We start from the raw sequence: 24725 nt of genomic DNA, 5'->3' as shown, positions 1-24725 counted from the left end.
GTGATTTTACCTATAATGAAACATACTTCAAATGAGAATAGAAAATGTTTCATATATCCCAATGCCAAGATTCACAATGACTAATTTTAATTCTAAAATTGTTAATGTTGATATTCCTCTTGTTGAACCTGAGATAAACTTTTGACAAAGAAATAAATTTACAAGGATAAGTTTATATTATTCTTAGACAATCTAATCTAATGAGAAAACCTTATTAATTATAATATTATCATTGTATAGTGATTTATTTTTCGGTTTCACCATCACCATCATTTGTTAAGTAATCTCATTTCTTCTTCTTTTTTAAGTAAATGATCTCATGTACATAAATATTTTTCTACTACTTTATCTTATGTTCTAAACCCTCACACTATGAAGATGTTGTTAAAGATAATTGTCAAGGAGATGTTATCAAAACACTTGTTTAGAATTGGGTTTTTCCTAATCTTCCTCGAGGAAAGAAAACCAATAGTTGTAAATGAATCTTTGAAATAAAGTATTTCATTGATGGTTACATCCAAAAGTATAAAGTCTCTTTGGTTGCTAAAGACTTCACAATTTGTAGGTATTGATTATTTGAAAACTTTTAAGCTTATAATCAACATAACCACATTTAGAATATTCTTGTTCATTCGTGCTACAAAAGGATGGTACTTATATCAATTTTATATAAACATATAATTTTTACACTACTTGCATGATAAAGCATACATGAAATTTCAACCAATGTTTTCTATTTCTAAAGAAAGTTCAATTTGCAAACTTCAAGATCTCTGCATAGTATGAAACAAGTCAACAAGCAATTGAATGAAAAATTAAGCTTATTTCTTTTTCAATATGGCTACATACCATCAATGACCTATTATTATTTCTTTACTAAGCCTACATTCATCATTTTACTATTGTTCTTGTACACGCGGGTATCTTATAATTGTAAAAGATGATTTGGATGAGACTAATATCATCATAAACATAATGTGAATAATGTTTTTAAATATTTATAAACTTGAAAATTTTGACATATTATCAAGAAATAGAAGTGGTCACATCAAATCAATAGATCTTCTTCATGATATTGGTTAACATGCTCTAAAATCATGCTCCACACCAATATATTAATAGCTACATAAAGAATTTAGACAACAAAACTCTTTTACCTTATTCTTCATAATAAACATAATATGATAACTCCCTCGTAGTGAATCATTTGAGTCAATGTGTTGATACTAGAAATTGTGTATCAATTGTTATTTTTTCATGGCATCTCCAATCATTTCATGAAAATTAGAAGACAAACTATCTCAATATCGTCCTTAGAGACAGAATATGAATCAATGACTTAAGATACTTATGAATTATAATGACTTAAGATACTTATGAATTATAATGCATAATTTTTTTTATTGAACCTATTGTGTTATGTTGGAACAATAATTTTGTTCTTAATATTGCTAGTAATAATCTTGACTTCCATTAGAGTGTTAACACTTGTAGTAAGATTATAATGTTGTTTGGTATAAGGTTGAATTGGAATTTCTAAATTTCATGTGTCTCAGCATCATCTCAACTAGCAAACATTTTGACCAAGTTTTTTACTTTCCATCTTTTCAACTAGTCTCAATTAGCATGTTTAAGCTTTATATAACAAGCTTGAGGGAAATATTAAACAAGACTATCATTTTCGATCTTTTCAACCAGTCTCAATTTAAGCTTAGCATGTTTAATCTTCATATAATAAGCTTGGGGGAATATTAAATGAAACTTTCATATCATCCTCTGTTACAACTTAACAGTTTCCTCTATCTGTTTTTTTTTTCAGTTTTGTATCCATAATATACAGTTGTATCTTTTATTACAATTAATTGATTTTTTTTGTGCGCATTTTTGGACAACCTTTCTTCCTTACAACGAAGTATTATTCATAACAAGACAATACACTGAAACATTGAGTGCTTGAATATACAACATTCTTCAGAATGCCCTTATTACTAACTTATTACTATCTTTGCAGTTGTGATTACATTTTCTATATGACTATTCCAATGAATAAAAGTTGTAAGAAAATCAGAACTGCTAAAACACAACATCACTGCTACTTTGCTGAGTTAAAAGAAAAAGTTGAAGTGTCACTCTCTATTACCCAGTCATTTCTCACTCCAATAGTATGACAGTTCATGCAACAGAAAACTGACATAATAAATGTTTTGAGGCAATATTATTAATTGACTAATAGGCACAAGTAGGTGACCCCAGTCGGAAATCCAATATGACTAGTGTGGCAACACTGTGGGCCAGTGCGCCAAGAACAACAAAAACATGAAAAATTTGATGGCTGTGACCTGCTATATCAAATGCTCCTGGCTTCCATCGTTCTGGTATTCTAGTAACATAAAATCCAGCTCCAGTGGCATATAGAATGGCCATAACAAGCTCATATCCAAGTGCAACAAATATATGGGGCTGACCCCAGTGCAGGACAACAGCATGAGCCGCGGGAATTACACCTGAAAAGCCCATAGAGAGGAATAAGGTGGCTCTGAGGGGTCGGAACCGAGGGGTAGAAAGTGAAGGTGCAAGCAGGGTAATGATGGCAAGGACTCCCAGTAGAGATATTGCCCCCAAATAAAATAGCCTTGCGTAAGGATTGCAGAAGAAAACATAGTAAATAGGAGCAAAGAAGGAACCGACAATCATAAGAGAAATGCCAGCATAATCTAGACGCCAGAAAAATAGGTTAAAGTCTTTTGAGTGGCAGGCCAGAAGATGGGAAAGAGAACTGCAAGCAAGGCACCCCATTCCTCCAGCTAAGAAAACGAACCATGGCCATCGAGGAACTGTCTCCAGCCCAGATCCTCTCATCTCACCAAGAACGGATGAGTCCATAACCTGTCTAAAATGCAAATCCTGCAAAACATAACAGAGAAACCAGACCAACAAAAGGTACAATAGCTAATAAGTTCTTAGTTATATTATGTTAAGGGCCCACATTGTCCATAACGATAATTATAGCAAAGTAAAATCTAGAAAACATGTTATAACATTTTCTACAAGAAGATGAGTAAGATAACACTATCCTCTATAATGCAATATAACAGATTGTAATGAACATATAAAAGTAGAAGAGAATGTCCATTAAAAACAATTATGCTTAAACTTCCAGAGATAATGTAAAAAATCTCATTACTAAATGAATGAAGCTAAATTGCAATATTGGTCCTCTTTTTCATTACTGAATACTGATTCCTATGTTGTTCTCCAATTTTTTCTGCCATTTTAGTTCTTAAATTTCAAAAATTCACAATTTTGATATAATTCTAAATTTTTGCATATCTTTATTTCTTTTATTTTATTTTATTTTTCAATGGATTAAATTATTTCTGGTAGTATTTTAAATGATTTTTTGGTTTAAAAGATTCAATTGGATCAAAATAAAAATAAATATAAGGCACACAAAATTAAGAATTACACCAAAATCATAGTTGGAGAGGTATTGATGGATAATTAAATGATAGATAATTAAGTCAAGAAGTTATAATTAATGTTAGAAGAAAATTGATATAGTTGGAGAGGTATTGATGGTGTTGCTTCTAATCAAATTTTGATTATTCTCAGTAAATTAAATAATTTTATTAAATACATTGTATAATAGGATGAAACTTAAAATTTGATTGGAAATAAATAAATAATATATAAGATTTGTCCTAAATGTTATTGTACAGTCCTTTTTTGAATCTTCTAAATTTCTTTAAAAAAATAAAGTAAATGCATTTAATGTTAAAGATAAAAAAAAAACTTAATCTGCCTTAAATAGGAAGATTAATAGAAAAATATTTTGGAGATTTTGAATTGGTAAAACTACAATAGGTGCTTTTAGCATTGTTTCTACTTAACATTAAAATTTTACTTTAATTAATTACTATAAATATTTCATACAAACTCTTATTACATAAATTTACCTAATAAAATTCCAAATTTCTAGCTAAAGATAACAATAGAAGCACAAGAGTGACTACATATGAGTTTAGTTTTGTTTCTAGAATTGTTCAATAAACAATATCTGTTACATTTATGGTGCAATGAGACATAATAATGTTTGTCCTTTCCCAATTTATATGCATAAAATAAAATATTTCATCTCTACCATTTTGTTTTCCTACCCCATACACCTTTAACTAATTTAATTTATATCATTACTTTATCAAACAAAATACCTTCTTAAATTAATTTTGCAATACATGCATCATAAATTAATAATCACTGTCACTATTAACATTATTATATGAACAAATTTAAGATGAATTTTTTAAACATTACCAAGAATGCGTCACTGTGAGAGCCATTAATTTCCGCTGTCGTCAACGATCCGAGAGCCGTGGAGAATCTGGCGGTACCATCTCACATTCACACAACATCAGTTCATTCATTCACACTCAGTCTCATACCGAACAACACGATACATAAACATCAAAACGACGGGCTGATCCTGCGTTTAGCATACCTGAGCCAATTCCAGAGCTCCGCGGTGGTGCTCATCGCCGCCATTACAGCGAATATGAGAAAGCCTCCTACGTGCCTGCAGTGGACTAGCTCGAGCAATTAAGCATCAAGCAAGTGGAACAATCGCACTAAAATCGAAAAGGAAAGAGTGGTGGAATTGAATCGGTCACGTACGTCCAAATGTTTAGGGTTTCGTTGTGCCATGCGAGGATGCTCCACAAGGCTTCCTTCACGGGCCACTCGGAGCGGTAATAGTCCAATATGAACTCGCTATCCTTTAAGTACTCCGGCAGCTCCTCGAACTTCACCAATCGCCGTTCGAATCGCTTTGGTTTCGCCGGCATGACTCCGCCGTGTTTCTTGTTGCCGCTCCGGCGAAGGCTTTTCATCCTTATCGTCGCCGGCGAATCTTCGCTCTGGGGCAGATCTATTATACTATTTGCCCCCTTCAAAGACACCTACAGCCCACACTTCATTTCTACAATATCTTGAACATAAAACCGTGGTAGAAAAGATTGATTCCTATGCCATTAACCTTTTCCAGAATAAATTACTATTTACTCTACCAAGTATAAATAATTTATTTAGTTCTACCTGTATTAAATAATTTAAAAAATAAATTATTAATTTCTTATTTTATAAACAGGTAAAAAATTATGTATAATTTATTTTGAATTTATAATATCATGACACATTTCGTACATTATAACCAATCAAATTATCGTTTAGAATAAGAATTTGTATAAATAAAATAAAATATAATAAACTTAGTTGTGTCAGCTAGACTTTCAAAATTAGCATTCCAGTCATTTTAGCTCTTATATTTTAAATTACTTAATTTTATCTAAATATTTTATAAAGTGAATATATTTCATTATTTGATTTTTGTCACCAAAAAATTAATAATCTTTTACTTATCAACCACTTTTAATTGCATATAATGATGTGACAAATTTAATTATTTAATTTGTTTCAAGTTGAACAATTTATGTCTATAAACATCAGGTATTATTTTATAAAGTAAATAATATAATATTAAACACTGTTATTAAATAAAATATAAAATATGAAAATCGTTTAAAAAAATAAAGTTGTTTTTCATTCATTTTCATTTACTCTAAATCTCTTTTTTATTTTTAGTTGTTTACATTAAATAAATTTAATTTTTATTTTAGTTGTCGTCTATTTATATCTATCTTTGAAAACAAGTTAAAAATAAGTTGGCAATTGATAATAATATCTTTGAAAAGCAAGTTGACATTATTTTATGAGATTCATGAATGATATAGAGATTGAGTTCTTCTCTTGTCAAGTCATATCATATTGGTACTTGTGAATGAAGTAATACACGAATCTCTGCAAAAAATATGATATCATTTTTTAATTATGATATTAAACTTAATAAAATTATATTAATAAACAGCACCCATTAATTAAACAGCATCAGATAAGTGCTCGTAAATGAAGTTTTTTAACCGAATCGATGTAATTTTAGAAAAAATTATTGATATACACAGATTTGGAAAAAAATTAATTATACAGGTAACTCATGTTACCATATAGTTATTTCATGTTAGTCTTTCATGATTTTATTGTAAACATACCTTATATAAATTTGAATATGTAAGAGTCAAGTCGTTATCGTTTGATACAATTTAAGAGAAAATTTGTGTTTGACTCATAAAACATTAATTAAAGTTAATCAGTGTTTTTTAGTTTTAAAGAAAGTTGTGTTTGTTTTTATATTAAATTAAAATTGTACACCTTTTACATCATTTATGTATATGATTCTTATAATTTAGTGTATTATTTTTTTAAATATTTAGTACTTTAGTATAAATTATATATAAATATTAATTGTAAAATTAAAAACTAATATTATGTAATTTTGGAAATAAATAAGAGGAGTATGTAATTTTTATCTACACAATTGAAAAATAAATATTACTCATGTGATTTCCATTCGAAAAAAAGAGAGTATGTTTTTAGTTATACAATTACTTTCTTATATAAAACTTTGAATTATCATTACTGTAGTAAGAAAAATATTAGATCAGTTATAAGAATTAATATTTTTTTTCTATTGTTCTATTGTAATCAAATCACAAGTCTTACTAAAGAGAGAAAATGTAAAACAAAAGAATCAATGTATAAAGAAAACAACTAAGAATAAAATAGATGTTAAACACATGTAAAAAATAAACAATAAATAATCAGAAAAGACAAAATAACATAATTGATATTAATTTCCTTCTACAAGTCTTATATTCATCTCCTTTTATATCCTCACAAACTAGGAAGTAAATGAATGAGACTCTTCTTCAAATTTTTTCCTAATAATGTGATAATTTATTTCTAACATTCGGGTATATGAATTAAAGTGACCTTGTTATACTCCTTTCGCTTAAAATGTTTGTGTTGGTCACAACTCTAATTAAAGCAAAGACATATGTTAGTTCAAACAAACTTATATTTGCAATATAATGAAAAATGAAAAATTTTACCCTCATGATAAGTTTTTCATTTTTTGGCTTTTTTTTTTTGAATGAACAAAACCATACTATAGAATAATTTGAATCAACTGCCAATGGGATTTACGATGAATGACAAACATAAAATAGAAGTTAGAATACTAACCCTTCAATTTATGAAGCCAAGTAAATATGTCTTTGAGAGTCACTCATCCATGTTTGTATGTATTGCTGGATTTGAACCTTTGTGTTCACAAATTTCTGGATGGATTGAGACTCAAGAAAATCATATATTTATGATTTGTCTTGCTTCATACTCAAGTTATTCATGTACCTAACACAATGAATTATAAGTTAAATGTGATTCTTACACTACGGAAAATTTAGACAACATTAAATGACTTACATGAATAATTATATCATTGAAATGTTTAGCATGGAGGTTCCTCCAACAACCTCCAATGTGTCCAGTAAGGAGATGTGTGGAGAAACAACAATACTATTGAGGTTAAATACTATGTTCTCCAATGTAGTTGCAATGATTTTCTTCTCAACTTGGGTAATATGGTAAGACGATAGATATTAAACCATGCTAAACTTTTACCATGTCATCATCATCACTAGCAGGTGCTCCCATTACCTGCTTACCACGACGCACATGATTCTAAACAAAAGCAAAATGTTAGATGAACATTGATAGAATTTATAATAAAAATAAATAAATAAAAAATAACGCAATGTACTACATGTGGTCGTGTTGAGATTTACTCGACCAAATGTGAGGGCAAAGTAAAAAATGTGACAAAGCCTCCCCATTAATTGAACCTCTATGTTAGACAAAGGCAATCGAGCCGAAGCATCTTGAGTTTCATCCACCACCACTCGCGTCTAGTCACACTATAGAGGGACATCATGGATGTTTAACCCTCCCTTTATTTTTTGTTCATATGCGATTAGACGTAGGGGATTATCTTTAACATATAACTCACACTAGTTTGGAATATCAGTGTGAGTATAATCCCCTTAGGGATCTGCAAAAGCAATAACCAAATTCCCTTTCGTGCTCACTCGAACAACCTTAGGAAATATAGATGTGCCATGAGTCTGTTGTTGAGAATGAATGGACTCTAACTTCTCATTGAATTCTTACCGTAAGGATTGCTGAATTTTATTAAGTTTCTCTTCAAACTGCATCTCAATCCTCTACAAGGCATCTTGACTGAAAGAGTGGTAGTGGACCAAAGTAATCTCATAGTCCCCACAAACCACCAATATACCACACACATGTCCTAGGTGTTATGGTTCCTTTTGACCACGGGGAACAAATGAGTCATGTGTTTCCTGCTCAACCAAGGAATCCTACAACATAAATATAAACAATAGTTAAGCATAAAATAATACTACTTCACTTAGGAACAAGGGGAAATGAAAATGATAGTATATATGGGTGTTTATATTTAAATTCTTTTGTAATAATTTGGGCAAATTGTGAAGTCACTTGCTTGTATAATTTCGTGCAAGCAACCTTCCATATCTCATAATGATGTGAGTTGATTTTAGGATTGCACATTTTATGGTGGTATTTCGTTTATGAGTTTTTGCTTTAAGCAGAATATGGTGAAAAACCCAAAGAATATTCCCACTGGACACGAACTTAACCAAGTGGTTAAGTAAGTGTGAAGGTTCACTTCTAAAGGGCAAAGAGAAAAACACAATAGAAGGTGATGATGAGGTGTGAAAATTAAAATAACATAAGATGGAAGGAAGCAAGATGATGACCGAATAAAAAATGAAGAACAAGCAAATGGAAATGGAATTATGGAAGACGTAATGGAAGAAAGAAAAAGAGAAAGATGTGAGAAATCTTATGGAATGGAAGATGGATCATGCCACTTGGAAGGATGGGAGCTTCCAAGATGAGTGGTGAAGAGCCGCCACTTGAAGTGCACTATACTCACAAGATAAGACCCAAGAACCTTTAGCAGACTCAGCTCACTAAACACTCTGACATAGTTTCTTTTCTATTCAAAATTCAATGTGTCAAAATACAGAAGGCAAGACACCCTTTATATAGGAGAGAGTGACTTGGGGAGCAAGAGTGAAAGGGGTAGGGATGTCATTTGTGAGAAACCTTCTAGAAGGTAGGTCAAAGAAACCCTAAACCTAGGTGCACGTGTCATGAAAGGTGGGTTTGGCACAAGCCCAATTTACTAAGCACACCCTACTCAAACAACTAAACACACCTTGCTCTAGCTTATTCTTTTATTTGGACCCCCAAAGTGAGCCCAATTTATTTATATAAACATGTCTTTTAAAAAGACCAGAAGAAAGAACATTTGATGCTTTGGCCTATGTCCAGTTCTTCTTTTGTTGAGGTCCTTCTGAAGTTTGGTGGGGCCTAGTCTTGGATACAAAGATGACTAACTTAATTGTGAAGTGTATGTTGTGTCCTTAGTCATCTGTTTGTCAAGATAGTTTGTAGCACATAACGTGGAGGTGGAGGTACAAGGTCAACTCACTTTAGCCCAAATACCTTTATTCGAGCCTTCATAGGGCAGATGAGGTGCATCATTAAGCTTATGCCTCTCTGGACAACTATTCTTTTTTCTTACAATTCAAAACAAAATTACGAGATAACTAAAAAATATAGGTAAAAGTTTGTATAAGTATAAAAATTGTAGAAAACTAACATGCTAAGAAGCTTCCAATCGACTGACACGAAAATACATTTAGTCCTCCTCAATTATCTAGTGCTTGACACAAGGACTCACATCTTTATGTTTTTCAAACATATACTCTCGTATCAAGAAAGTCTTGCAATCCTTCCACCTGGCGGCAATGGTTGATAATACCTTCTTTCTAACCACTTTCCTGTTTGGAATGTCAAGATTTTGCTGTAAAAAAAATTAAAACATTAATCAATTGAGAATGTTAGATAATAACGAAATTAACTAATAAGGTGTTAACATAAAATGGTGTAATACATTAATATCCTACCATATGAGGTTTTTCTCTGTCTCTTCAACCTCAACCCATGATGGAATGACAATAAATACATGTTTTCGAGCTATTAGACCTCTATAACTACTAAACTTTGGGCCTAAGGGCTTACCCAAATGAGGATCCATGTCGACCTACATCATTTCCTTTCCAATCTGTCCCACGATGACTTGAGCCAATCGGGTCAAAAATATACCTGGTTGGTGATAAGTGTCATATTTCAGTAATATTTCATATTAAAATACAGGCACTTATAGATATTAATTGATAAAATAACTATAATATAACTCCTAATTTATGAATTTATTTATTTTTACATATTTTGTGATTATAATATAGATAAGAACGATTTATTCTCAAATTTGTGTTAATTTCAGGATTCTAGGGGAAAAATGATGAAAAGGTAAAAAGAGAATATACAAATAAAAAGGGAAAGTTGAAACACTCCAAATACTCGTCCAAACTCTTCTAAGTCAGAAGCTCTCAGAGGATCCCGCCCAAACAAGCTCAGTCACGCTCAAGCGAGATTACTCTAGAGACGTTGAGCATGTTTTCGTTTAACTCGCCATAGCGAGTTCAATCACGTTCATACGAGAAGTCACTTAGCCCAAACCCAACTAGGTTAAATATGACGCGTGAGACACAACCCTAAACATCAATCAGGAGAATAAGAGGTGTGATGAGCATATATTTATTCACACTCACTAGCCTTATTCATAGATTATTGGACTATAATAATAAATAAATCCATTGTTTTAATTAATATTCTTATAATTGGGTTTATTTGGGCCTTAACTATTATTATTGTTAATTTTGTGTTTTTAGAGTAAATTATCCGGAGGAAGCATCTACCTTTGTGAATGGGCCAAATATGCAAAAGTCCAAGTTGCTTCTTGAACCAAAACAGAAAACAAATTCTGAGGAGAAGAAAGAGAAAATAAATTCTACAATATCTCAGAAACAGAATTGGAAGCAAATCTTCTGCAAAATACAAGAATTCTGGAAAGATGGAAACTTAGAAACGGTTAACAAAATATAAACTACAATATTCTCTCAAGATCCTTGGAGCAGAAAAGCCTATAAAAGGACACAAGCATCAAGGAGAAAAGAGAGAGCTTCATAGGGTTTTCTTAGTTTAGTTTCTTCTTAGTAATTCTTTTGTTTTGCCTCCGCGTGGAAGACTAAACCTTTTTGGTTGATTCATTTGTAATTTCCCATTGAGTTCTGAGGTTTTGTTCAATAAAAGTTTCAATTTTTAATTCTTTATAGCAGTTGTTTTTATTGTCTAATCTTCTGGAAAACTAGTTTTTGTGAGAGGTTGTACTTGAACGCATGATTGAGAGTCTTCCTTATCTTAAACTTTGGTTTCTTAGTTAGTTCACATTGTTCTAATTAATTTCTTGGGCGCATGATTCAAGGGAGAGGAGGTAAGCATTCCCATAGAGTATACGCATGGAACAAAGTGGGTATTGATTAAACTAGTAGACGCATGCTTTACTGGTGAGTTTCAGTTGAATCAGATTGGCGCATGTTCAATCTGGTTTAGCTCTGTTGGAGGATTGAGAAAAGATTAATCTTTAGAGAACCTGTGAAGAATTCAATGGTGGAAGAACTAGGGATCAACCGCTTTTTATTTGCTATTTTAATCTCTTTTATATTTTTTGCACAACTATCTCAAACCCCCTTTATATCTTTATTGTTATTGCTAACTTTTATTGCCTGCAGATAGATTTTAAACCCTGATCAACTGATTTTACTATTGGATTCGTTGGGAGATGACTTGGGGACATTTGTCCACAATTATACTATCATCTCTCTAGTGTTAGACAAGTCTACACTAGAATCATATTAATTTGACAGCAAAACGACAGCTATCAAGGTGATAGAGAACCCTAGAGGTTGAAATCGTCAAGGAGAAACATCTTGAATCTTCTTTTCTTTCTTTCCATACTTGTAATGACGAACATGAGTGGTTTATTCTACCATTTGGGATTCGGAGTAATTTTTTCAAACTGTTATGTATTGATGTGATATTTAAATATAATATTTTGTTCTTGATTGATGATTGGTATTGTCATTTTATTTGTAATGCTTTTTTATCATGATTTAGATCCTTAGATTTGACTGAAAAGTATCTATAATTTTTTTACCCAAATAATAATGTTTGACATATTTGAATGCTAGAAAAAGATTTGAAATGTTAATTATTATCAACATCTAATTGTAATGCTAAAGAGTTTTTATAAATATGCAAGGAATCAATATTTATGAGACTCTTATGCGAGGAATCAATATAAATGAATTTTATATGGGCATCAACATCAATCAAATGATAGAATATTACTATACTTTTCAAAATACAAAAGAGTTAGAAGGATGAACCCTAATCCCAATTTTTCCAATTGAACCAACAAACTCTTTAACTTGCTTTCTTTATAACCAACAAACCCTAATCACACATAACAAACTTCCAACAAACTTTAATATTTTGTTTTCTATTTAGTGAATCTTATACTCAATAATTCAATTGTTTCTTGTGGGTTCGATATCCGTCCTTAGAGACAAATTATTACTTTTGATGCGGTACACTTGCCTTGCCATAAAAGAGTCATCAGTCGACTCTCTCCACTTCCAGATCTAGAGTCCATCATAATCTTTAAAAGCAACAAATTTAGTAACATCTCACAAAATACATCTTATATTTAAACTTTCCCAACAATTTTCCTACAATATATCGTATAAATTACCTATACTTTAGTCTCTAAGATTATAAACAAATCAGTGACTTGATAATTAATTCACTCCTAGGGACTAAAATAATTTTTTCCTAAGTCCCCATCAATTTTTCCTGTCCCTACCATTTTTGCATTTCTAAAATTTAAGTTTAAATTTTAAACATTTAGTAAACCTTCTAATATATTAATTTTAACAATTAATTTCAATATTCAAAATTTCAAATTTCACTACTACAAAAACAATTTATAATGACTGTTAAATAAACAACATTTGAAGATGATTTTATAACCTTCATTAGTGGAGGTTTCGTTATAAATCAATAGATTTTAACTAATTGTCATAATAAAAAATATTATGACACTTAATTCAGAATTGTCGTTAATAAAGATAACAAAAGTAATTTTGAAACCACTTTTAACGACAAGTCTACCTAAGAAACGTCGTTAAAAGTCATCCTGAAACAGTTTTAAAGATGGTTCTATTTATGAATCATCGTTAAAAGTGATTTTTTTATAAAAATAATTCAAATATTCTAATATTCAAATATTACTATATATGCTTTCGTTCTGCATAATGATCAAATTTCCAGAAAAATAATGCATTTTAACGAAATTTTGGATACATATAATATCATAATTTAATATAAGTACAATAAAAAGTTCAACAAATAATTATATATGAAAAAGTTCAACAAAAAAAACTAATAAACTTCGATTCATAGAACTAGTAAATTAAGAAAATATAAATCAAAATTGTCAAAGATCAGACACCCCAAAACTTAGAATGAACACATTCAACATATACATACACATATTTATAATAACATTAATTTAATTAATTAAATAACAAACAGTAAAATCAATAATAACCAGTTTTTAATTACACTTTCACGACAAGAATGTTGCATGGAGGAAAGCAAGAACAATAGCTTGCCGAAAACGAGCGACAAGAGCAATGGCACGCAAAAACGAGCAACAGAAAAGCACGAATGCAACGCATGGTGCTCGACGCTTGATAGAGCAGCGGAACAATGATGGAGGCAGATCGAGCGGCAAAAATGCATTATAGTAGCGCGTGGAAACGAGTGGGATGACACTTGATAGAGGAGCAGAACGGTGGTGGAGGCGGATTGAGCGGCAGAACCGCATGGCAGCAGCGTTTGGAAATGAGCGGGACGACGTTTGGCAAAGGAGAGAAGCGGTGGTGGAAGAGCGACGACGTGAGTAACGATGCTTGGTGGTGGATAAACGAGTGAAGATAGAAGAAGAGTGAAGAGAGGGCACACAAAGTGAAAAGTGAGAGTAAATAGTGATAGAGCGTGGGATTTATTTTCGGCGTCACTTTCAACGATGGTTCATAGTAGAACCGTTGTTATATGTGTTCAGAGGTGCTTTTAACGACATTTCATAGTAGAGTTGTCATTATTTGTGTCTCATTACTAGTTTGAAATCAGGAACCATGTTAAAAAGTTTGAAAAATTATAAAATTGTCACCATCTTTTCTTTTATGACGGTTTTGCAATAAGTTTCATAATTTGAGGTCTTAGTTTTTATATTTTGTACTAGTGTTTATAAATCTAAACAACATAACATGGTTTCAACATCAAGAGTAAGCAATAATAATTTAAGGGGAAAATTTATGCATTGTCGTGATTAAGATCTCCAAAAACAACCATAGTATCAATTTAAAAAAATGGAGATTTGGACACTTAACCTCAACGAAATGAAGAATGTAAACACAATCAATTAGACAAAAATGTTTACTATGCAAAACCTATCAGAGAGCACAAACAAAATTGTTCTTTAATTCACCAATGGAGCCTCCAATAAAGTCATCACAATCGTTGCCAGAGAAGAGAGGTAAAAACGACATTTTTGCAATGAAGGAGTGAGATAAAAAAACAACGCAAATAATTTAAAATGAAAGTTTTACGTCAAACTCTTTATGGTCCAATGTAAACAAAGATCATCTTAATTACAAAAATGTCGTGATTAAGATCTCCAAAAACAACCATAGTATCAATTTAAAAAAATTGAGATTTGGACTCCTAACCTCAATGAAATGAAGAATGTAAACACAATCAATCGAACAAAAAATGTTTACTATGCAAAACTTATAAGAGAGCACGAACAAAATTGTCTTTTAGTTCACCAATGGATCCTCCAATAAGGTTGTTGCTGCTAGATAAAATAGGTAAAAACGACATTTTTACAATGAAGGATTGAGAAAAAATAAAACAACACAAATAATTTAAAATGAAAGTTTTACATCAAACTCTTTATGGTCGAATGTAAACAAAGTTCATCTTAATTAAAAATGTCACCATACTTTTTTTTATCACTTGTTTTTTGGTCCAAATAAATTATCTACATGAAAGTAAGACTAGTGTTGGCTCATAAAAATTAAAGTCCTCCAATGTATAATTATTCATTAACTAAAAACATTCCTGATCTGAGTGCAATAGAGAAAAGAAGTTGAGAGTAGTAAACGGGTTGTTTGGTATTAGGTGTAATTTAGGTGAGGTGAGTGTTTGAAAATGAGCAATGGTTTGCTTACCAAATTTCTACTAAACAGAGATGCATGACTAATTAATGCACATCTTTTTTTGGGTGATAAAACTCATATGTGGTTTACTCATTAACAATCAAGTGTGCAACATGCATGGCACTCCATCTAACTCTCTCCATCCACTATATATAAGAAGCAATATGATCTAATTCTTAGGCCCCCACAACCAACATTAAAGTGTGTAGAAAGCACGCAATTTCAGAAAATGGTGGAAAAAAGGGACACCCCTAAACCCTAAAACTGCATCACCCTTTTAATCCATCACATGGGGTAGTTACACCTACATCGTAACATGGGGCAACTGCTCAGTGTTAAATTCCATGTCTAAGGAGACAACATTAGGTAACTTACTATTATATTTTTCAATTTTCTCTTTCAAAAAACTTCCAATAAATGGTTCAACCACATGTGCATCTTTATAATTAGGTGTAACACCTCATGTTTATATACTTCAAAATCACCCTCTTTAGTTAACCTATATCACTTTAAACATAAACATATAATAATGTGATGTTTTTTATTTATTTATTGAAGTGTGAATTAACTCATTTGAGGCAGTTTAAGAAATATCTGTTGTGAAATATGCAAATGCAAGTTAATCTGCATCGATGAAATTAATGAACTATTGTGTGGATAAACTAATATAAACATAATTAAGATGAAAAATAAAATACAATTGTTGACTGGCTTAACACTGACGTTTACAATATTAATCCCAGATAGTTTTTCATCAAGGTCTAATTAAATATGTAAATTAATTTAAGTTTATAAAAGCAAAGTTATACCGATTAATAATTATTTTTATGATTTAAAAATTATAACTCGTACAAATCAATAATTTACATTAATATAATGCGTGTTTAAATACCAAATATAATTTTCTCATTAATATTTGTATAATGTGAAATGTTTGTTAGATATTTAAATATACACATTTCAAGTTAAAATTTTAACTAATGTACCATTAAAATAGGCATGTTTTTATGCATTTACAAAAGCAAAGTTGACAACTACCTAAATCCTCAGAAAGAAAAAACCTGAACATTGGTAGCAACTTTACTTTAAGCCAATACATCACGTAATTGTAGTCTTAGCACATGACAACTAGATATTTTTAAATCTAAAATCTCGTACAAATATCTAAATCACCACCTATTGTATTCAGTGTCTAATATATTATTGAATTATATATATCAAACCTTTTTTATCTGTATGTTTTGTACATTAATTGAAGTAGATTAGAATTAGCCATACTTAGTATCTCATATTTTAATAAAGATCACGTTAATTAACACTGTTAATTCTCTTTAATCATTCATTAATGTTCATATGTTATTAGTTAAAGTGGAAAAAAATTATGAAAAGGACAGGAAAGAAGATAACATAATTAAAGTGGCAAAATGTTTGTGAGGAACAAGAAATAAAATACAAAATGGAGAGAGTAATTTTAAGAGTTTTCGAAATTACAAATTTTTAATATATAGAAATATTTTTTCATGCATACAAATTAGGCATTAAACCCACATACATTTTAAAGTTAATCATTTGTTAATCACATCATATAATTTCAATAAACTATTTGAAGGTAGATTCTTAGACCCAATTAAAAGACAAGAGAGATAATAAGTGTTAACAAGGGAGAAAAGAAAGGATAATTAAGAAATAAAGTGATATGAAAACGTATTGAAAGGTACATGACATGCAGAAAGTGAGAGTGAAGACAAGAGGGAAAGAATTTAACATAGAGCCGATTTTACAGACGGCCAGAAACATCCATCTTTGAGCCGGCTATCCCCATCTTTGCCAGCACAATCTATTCTAACCCCATCCTTTCCCCATTCCTTTATAAACAAACCCTCTTCACTTCAATCACTTTATATTTCATATTCATATTTCACACACACATTTCTATATATATAAACTTTTTTTCCATCCATGCAATGCACCATTAATATCATCAACATCCATCCATCTGTATCTTATTCTTCTTCTTCTTCTCTTGCATGGTGCAACCTTTTCCATGGCCAAAAAATCACACTCACAGCTCCGAATCCAGAAAAACAATGCAACCAACATTGCCAATAATCTTAATGAAATCAACACTGTCCCCACCAAGGTCAAAAGAACCAGGAGAAGTGTCCCTAGAGACTCCCCTCCTCAACGCAGCTCCATATACCGAGGAGTCACTAGGTTAGTACATATTCTTCAATCTCAATTACTTCTTCGATTTCAGTTACACCTATAATTTAATTTCATGGGTGTTCTTCATCAGGCACCGATGGACTGGTCGATACGAAGCTCATTTGTGGGACAAACATTGCTGGAATGAAACACAGAACAAAAAAGGACGACAAGGTTTCATGCTCTTTAAATACTTCAACGTGTGTGTGTGTGTGTGCAGTTTGAATATGTTTGATGAAGTTAATTTGCTAATGTTTTTAATCTAATTTACTTCCATGTGGTGTTCTCAATCTTCTGGGGTTTCTTCACATATATAATTAACTCAGTCTACCTTGGTACGTATATTCGATTATACATTGATTAAAAAAGAATCATCGTGATCATTTACATGGATATTAAGCAATTAGTTCTGTAATTCAGGTGCTTATGACAATGAAGTGGCAGCAGCACATGCTTATGATCTAGCAGCACTTAAATACTGGGGTCAAGATACCATTCTTAATTTTCCGGTACTTAATTATATTCTAATTATACTGCCCTTTTTGTTAATCTACATGTTCTGTGGTTTTTCATATTATATATGTATATGCATCTTGCTTGTGAATTAGTTTAGAACAAAACACATCAAATTTGTGTTTCAATTGCAGTTATCAAACTATCTGAATGAACTGAAAGAAATGGGGGGTCAATCACGGGAGGAGTATATTGGATCACTGAGGAGGTAAATCTCTAGCAAGCTTCTTTTTATGGTGATGGACATAATTTTTCACCAAAAACTATTCCTTATACACAGAAGAATTTATTCAATATTAAATTGCAGGAAAAGCAGTGGTTTCTCTCGAGGGATTTCTAAATACAGAGGGGTTGCAAGGTAGATTTATATCTATATTATGCATAAACGATAACCATTTCATATTTACATCAGTGGTAATAATCATCTTAATTATATATAACTAATCATATTTTGGTGACTTGTTTTTTTATGATCAGACATCATCATAATGGAAGGTGGGAGGCTCGGATTGGCAAAGTTTTTGGTAATAAATATCTTTATCTCGGAACTTACGGTACGTTCATCACCTAAAATACTTTTAGCCAGAAATGAAATGATAAGAAAATACTGCATTATCATTAGTAATTAACACAGGAAAATGCTTTGGATCTTTAACGTGTTGTTTGTTCTCTAGTATTTGCTATTATATACGCAATGGCAACACTTAATTAGTGCAGAACATTGATGCTGTTTAATTAAAAATAAAGTTTAACCATAGTAATTATCATTACTGATATTCAACGCCTGATTTCTCAAAGATGAAGCTTTTATTTTCATTTTGATGAATCCTTTTGGTACACTTGCATAAAATTCTCCCCATTTGAAACTTATATGAAAGAACTTTCACAGTTAGTATATTGTAAACCAAAAGCATCCAGAAGTAAAGTACGAGTTCAATAAATCTCTTCCATTCATCACATTCAATTCCGTTATTATTTAATCAACTTATTCCCATGCCATGGGTCTGCATGGGTCATGTATGGCAAATTTATCAGCAGTATTCAATGGGGGCAGGCAGAAAAGCCACCAACTCTTAACTGATTTGTTAACTTAACCTTTTCCTGCTACGCACTACACAATAACATGTCATTTTCATTAATAAACAAAGTTTAAATTGATCATATGATAAGCAATCATTGTAAATATCTTAAATCTATATCATCTTTAATTTATATACAATTATCACAGCTACCCAAGAAGAAGCTGCTACGGCCTATGACCTCGCAGCTATAGAATACCGTGGACTCAATGCTGTCACCAATTTCGATCTCAGCCGTTACATCAAGTGGCTTAAGCCCAATAACAACACCAACAGTAATGACCAAATTAGCATTAATCTCAGTCACATGAATAACAATTGCAGTAGCAGCAACTTCACCCCAAACCCTGATCAAGAACAAGAGCAAGAACTAAGGTTCTTCCACAACCAGGATTCACTGAATACTATTGTAGAAGAAGCCACATTGGTGCCACATCAGCCTCGTCCATCAGGTGCCACGTCGGCATTGGAGCTTCTTCTGCAGTCATCAAAGTTCAAGGAAATGATGGAGATGACATCTGTGGCCAATATGTCCGCACAGATGGAGTCTGAGTTGCCACAGTGCGCGTTTCCTGATCACATTCAAACGTACTTTGAGTATGAAGATTCCAACAGATATGAGGAAGTGGATGATCTCATGTTCAAGTTCAACGAGTTCAGCTCCATTGTGCCGTTTTACCACTGTGACGAGTTCGAGAGTTGAAGTGAGGTTTACATATATTTAATGCATGCAGGAAAGAAAATCTTATATATGTTTCTTTATTTATTTAATTGGTTGATTATATCTGTTAAAGACCACTCTCGAATCTTTAGTCAAGTTTAAGGTTTTAGAAGAGGTCATCACCATTCACAAAAATATTATAATAAGTGGACTTATTTTCAATTACTGAATATGAAAAAAATTTATCTGTTAACCATGCTTTTGATAACTCTTTTATACTAATAATAACGTTTAAGTCCATTGATGATGTTTTGACGAATAATTAAATAAGTGATTATTAGTTTTTAATATGTTATAAAATAACTATGATGGTTCATTTTGTTGTGGGTGCTGAGGGCAGAATTAAAGTGCTCCATCAAACCTTATCAATGTCCTTACAACTTATCCATTCACATAGTAATGTTTACCATGATTAAACCAACAATCATGAAAAAAGGAGATGGTGTGAACCATTTGAGGCTAAAATTGAAAAGTGATAAAAATAATGTGGGCACTGAAGAATTTTGCTGTCACAGATCCCTAAAAAAGCATCCTAATGCATCTTATTTTGGCATGTAATAGTCTTATGTCCCACCACCATCTCCATACTGGAGAGTGTAAGAGTACTGGTTTTTCTGACTGGAACAGCTGGCATCTGATGATTGTATTCAATTATAGCAGCTTTGGATGGGGTAAAATATTAGATGAATCTGTAACCAACAACATGATATTGACAAATTTTGGGGCTATACTGGATTTTCTGTTTCATAAACATGATGTTGAATTAATAGAGAAAAATGAATTTATTTGTCTGGGGACAACGTTTGCAGGGGCTGCAACTGATCTGGGGAACATCACTGCCAGTGCCAATCGGCATATAAATTCCACTGCAACACCGAATCGTTTTTTTTTACGAAAGAAAGTGGGTAAAACCTAAATGAGAATATTTGAAAAAAAAAATTAGAAGATTGTGCAAATCGTGATTTAGAACACCATTTACAAAAAATGGGCTGTCAATTTTCAAAACCATTGCAATCTCATAAGTTCCCTGCATTCTTTATAATATCCCTATATTTTCTCATTCCTAATAATTAAAATATGTAATATATTTATAACTCTTTCACGTTTCAAAAAAATATATCTTTTTTCATAAAATTTTTAAATATATACACAAATGTTTAAAATACAATATTCAAAATAAAATAAATATTTTCATCTCTACCCTCTCATTGAGAAGTTATATCATTTGTAACATCATCTGTTCCCGTGTAAATACGCAATCATCACAGATTAAAGAACTATTTTTAAAGGGTAAGCTAACTATTTTTAAAAACTTTTAATATAAATAAAAGTTTAAATATTCACATAGAGTCATCAATTTTCATGCATTTCCACATAATCATCAAGTGTCTAACAAAATTTCACAATTCATTTTTCTCATGTTACACTTTTACTGACTCACAGTATCTCGACTCTACTTCTGGAAGACTCATGTATTGAACTTGACATCAAGAGACATGCACCTGTCATACTACTCGCTGTGAAATCCACACAGTCATGCGCATATTCATCTCAATGTTTCATCATCTCATCATCTCATATGACAGGGTAAATCCATTTGATCTGCTCTGATATGTTCTTTCAAACCTCAGACTCAGCCAAATGGACCTCTTTCGACTTCACCAACTGAATGATTTCATCTATGTGATTCTATTATATCAATAGAGTCATGATCGTCTCATTTACAGGACACTTACAAATCAATACACTCTAATAACAATCTCAACACTATATTTCCTTTCCTGAAAATACTATGTCTTGATCACACTTTCACATCATTCCATATCTCATGTAACACATCAATGCATCATTCAATCACATCATATTTTAAACTTTTCTAAACAATTCAAATATCTCAAAATTCACTTAAACATATAATTAAGTTCCTTTAGTCATATTTATAAATAAAATTTAGAATTTCCACTTAAAAGCAATAAGCAATAATACACTGTGTTTTCAAAAGCAAAATAAAAATTTTAAGTTTTTTTTTACAGAGAGTCTAACTTTAGCGAGAATGGGTCTCGCTTGAGCAAGATTCAACCCGAGAGCACCTAGAATTTCATTTTAGGTCTCGCTTGAGCGAGAATGGACCCGAGAGTACCCCATCTTTCCATTCTATTCTCGCTTGAGCGAGAATTAGCTCGTATGAGCAAGATATGCAGAGAAATCTTCATAATTATGTCTAATTTCATCATTCCTAGCCAAACAAAACAATTTCAATAACTCACTTCACTTCAAAAGTAACATACATTATATCAACTATATAAATTAACCAATTTTTCATATTCAAACAAAAGCATCTATCATAAATCATCCATATCAAAATCAACATATTCACATTTTATCTCAAACAATATTCTGCATTAGTTATAAACAATCAATCTTGCAAATAAAATTTGAAACTAGTGACCACGTCACCCCCACATCCAGATCTTCTAGCCTAGGGTTCTATTAAAAATATAAACTAGTTTCCCTTACATAAACTTAAGCAAACACTCACTAAGAGCTCCAAACCTACCAAAAGCTCAAGGGTAGCTTAACCTGCACCACATAGTCCTTTAAAAAATTTAACTATATGACTAATACCCTGAGCTAACATAGATTAACCCTGAAACTAAAAGAGTCGCATGCAAAGCCTGTGCAAAGACAAACCTAACATGTTCAAAATTTAATTCATAGAGAAAAGTAACAATGAACTAACTCTATTAAAGATTCTGATCGGGCAGTCTTGTAGTATTCACTACCAGGAGTCTGATGGCGGACTCTGATCGTCAAACTGATGAGGAGATCAGAATCTTAGAGAGAAGAGAGAGGAAAGGAAAAATGATTTTTTAGAGAGATGATGGTTCTTTTATAATGAAATCTGAATAACTGAATTTCTATTTATATGCTCTTTTAAATTTAATAATAAAATATTCAGGTATTATTTTAATTATACCACTTCTACTCTAAATCTATTTTTCTCGGTCCTTACGTGAAAAATCAGTTTCAATATTTTAAATTTTTTTAAATAACTCGGGTTTAGATTGGGATAAAATATGTGAGGATTTAAGAAATTGAACTTATGAGGTTTGAGAAAGTGAATATGTGAAGATTTGAGAAGAAAATGGGAAGAAAATAAAGGTTGTTTGGATTGAGATATATTAATTAGGTAGATTTGTGAGAAGAATTTATTGAAGTTTATGAGTGATGATGAGTATGAGAGATTTTTTAATTATTTTAAAAGGTGTAAAATATAAGTTTACAAATTTATCTTTTTAATTAAAAATATTTGAATAATGAAATATAAAGTATTTATGTGCAGATTTGAGTTAATTAAATTTTTTTAAATTATTTTGAGGGTCGTTGAATAATTATTTTGTCTATTTTAATTATTTATAATTAATAAAAGAAATTGATACCTTATAAGAGTTAACTTTGAAAACATTACGAATTATGTAAAATTGTTAGAATATAAAAATTATTAGGTAAAAATAAATAAATAAATTAACATTTATAATTATAAAAAAATAATTAAAAAAGATTTTTATAATTAATATTATTATTTATTTATTTTTATTATATTTAAATTAATTATTAATAATAATTTTATTAAATATTTGTTAAAAATAAAATTAAAATAAAATAATTATTTTTAATATTACAATTATTTAATAAGTTTATTCCTCTGGATAATTTACTTGTTTTCCTCTTTTAAAATCTACTACTCGATTTTATTTAAACATCACGTGAAGGAACAACAAAAAATAAAGGACAGCGAACTAAATGTATATGGGAGGAAACCATCAAACAACCTCTCCCATAATTTTGGTGCTTTTCCTACCTCACAAATCAACTGATGCAAACATAAGTCATTGGTGCTCTTCCATCCGCGCTGGAGTGCTCGAGTTCCCGCATTTTCATACCTCTCTTCTAGTTCCAACACTTTCATTTTTTTTTTAACATTTGAGATAATGATTCCATCATTTAGGCATGTACGAAAAGATTAACGAGAAGATTAGTTATATTTGATGTTACTTAGTGTGAAGATAATTTTTTCTTAATTTTATACTCCATTTTCACACCTCGTTAATTTTTTTCTTTTTAGATTGTGACTTAAAAAAAAATTTTAAAAAAAAAGCCATACAACCACAACAACTAAAAATACCAAAAACCTTATAATAATGGCTTATACCAAAAAACACAAACATGTCACAAATGCATTATGGAGAAGTAATGAAATATTTCTTTAGAAGACATGTAACATGAGTGATAAAATATTTGGACAAGGCAGATTCATAAGTGATTACTTTAATTAAACAAACTGGATTGGAACATATTTTAACTTTGGTAAATATTGACATTAGTCATCATCTCGGCTACAACACAATAAAGAGATAGATAACTAAAATACATACTTTCATTTTTCTCTTGGAGAAGTCACTCTTTTTGTAGAAGATGTGGTATTGCAACTTTATCTCCCTTTGGAGAACCTATAACAGGTGTCGACACTGGCACCTTAATTTTAATGTGTCAATCCTTACGTTACCCATTATCACCCTCAAGTAGGGATGGTAATGGTAATGTAAGGGTAGACTATGTGGGACGTTCCAAAGTCTGCTACCAATAAACATGGGATAGATTTTATTAATCTAGTTTGCTGACCTATTTAGGTCTGTCCCGCATAACTCGCAGCATGTGCAGGCCAACGGCAAGACATGGTGGATTGGTCTACTGACCTGCATAAATAAAAAATAATTATTTTACTTTTTTGTAAAAAAAAATCATACATCATCCTTTTATTATTTTAGTGTGACATTTATTTTATTTTAAAAAAGTTGAATTTAATGTACTAAAAAATGGAATGTTTTATTTTGATCATTTAAAGGAGTTAATATCAAAGAGTGAGACTTAATCTAATGTTAAGTAAAGTTTTATATT

The 24725-nt window shown here is 31.0% G+C and overlaps 2 protein-coding genes and 1 pseudogene across 2 annotated transcripts; 1 reads left to right on the top strand and 2 right to left on the bottom strand.

Annotated features, from left to right (window-relative positions):
- Window positions 1-2105: 2105 nt before the first annotated feature.
- Window positions 2106-5024, bottom strand: LOC137807411 (heptahelical transmembrane protein 2). The gene is made up of 4 exons (XM_068608046.1): window positions 4672-5024; window positions 4499-4573; window positions 4315-4381; window positions 2106-2904 (listed from the first exon to the last, which is right to left on the bottom strand). The coding sequence occupies exons 1-4, from the start codon at window positions 4884-4886 to the stop codon at window positions 2227-2229; spliced, it is 1035 nt and encodes a 344-aa protein (XP_068464147.1). The 5' UTR covers window positions 4887-5024; the 3' UTR covers window positions 2106-2226.
- Window positions 5025-7121: 2097 nt separating this feature from the next.
- LOC150028834 (uncharacterized) lies at window positions 7122-10096 on the bottom strand (annotated as a pseudogene).
- Window positions 10097-16959: 6863 nt separating this feature from the next.
- LOC137807410 (AP2-like ethylene-responsive transcription factor At1g16060) lies at window positions 16960-19959 on the top strand. Its single transcript, XM_068608045.2, has 8 exons — window positions 16960-17462; window positions 17545-17627; window positions 17780-17788; window positions 17874-17962; window positions 18101-18174; window positions 18274-18324; window positions 18444-18520; window positions 19195-19959. The coding sequence occupies exons 1-8, from the start codon at window positions 17293-17295 to the stop codon at window positions 19746-19748; spliced, it is 1107 nt and encodes a 368-aa protein (XP_068464146.2). The 5' UTR covers window positions 16960-17292; the 3' UTR covers window positions 19749-19959.
- Window positions 19960-24725: the final 4766 nt, after the last annotated feature.

This window comes from Phaseolus vulgaris, chromosome 3 (assembly GCF_051622355.1).
Source record: "Phaseolus vulgaris cultivar YP4 chromosome 3, ASM5162235v1, whole genome shotgun sequence".
Classification (NCBI taxonomy): domain Eukaryota; kingdom Viridiplantae; phylum Streptophyta; class Magnoliopsida; order Fabales; family Fabaceae; genus Phaseolus; species Phaseolus vulgaris.
The sequence above is the reverse complement of the archived record's forward strand: the minus strand, read 5'-3'. Positions and strand labels throughout refer to the sequence as shown.

What these genes read in the sequence shown, in the direction of transcription:
- LOC137807411 (XM_068608046.1), bottom strand. Translation starts at nt 4,886, where the DNA reads ATGAAAAGCCTTCGCCGGAGCGGCAACAAGAAACACGGCGGAGTCATG. An exon ending in GAAACCCTAAACATTTGGAC is followed by an intron (nt 4,574 to 4,671) that starts GTACGTGACCGA and finishes AGTCCACTGCAG; the next exon opens with GCACGTAGGAGGCTTTCTCA. An exon ending in GAGCTCTGGAATTGGCTCAG is followed by an intron (nt 4,382 to 4,498) that starts GTATGCTAAACG and finishes TGGTACCGCCAG; the next exon opens with ATTCTCCACGGCTCTCGGAT.
- LOC137807410 (XM_068608045.2), top strand. Translation starts at nt 17,293, where the DNA reads ATGGCCAAAAAATCACACTCACAGCTCCGAATCCAGAAAAACAATGCA. An exon ending in ATATACCGAGGAGTCACTAG is followed by an intron (nt 17,463 to 17,544) that starts GTTAGTACATAT and finishes GTTCTTCATCAG; the next exon opens with GCACCGATGGACTGGTCGAT. An exon ending in AAATACAGAGGGGTTGCAAG is followed by an intron (nt 18,325 to 18,443) that starts GTAGATTTATAT and finishes TTTTATGATCAG; the next exon opens with ACATCATCATAATGGAAGGT.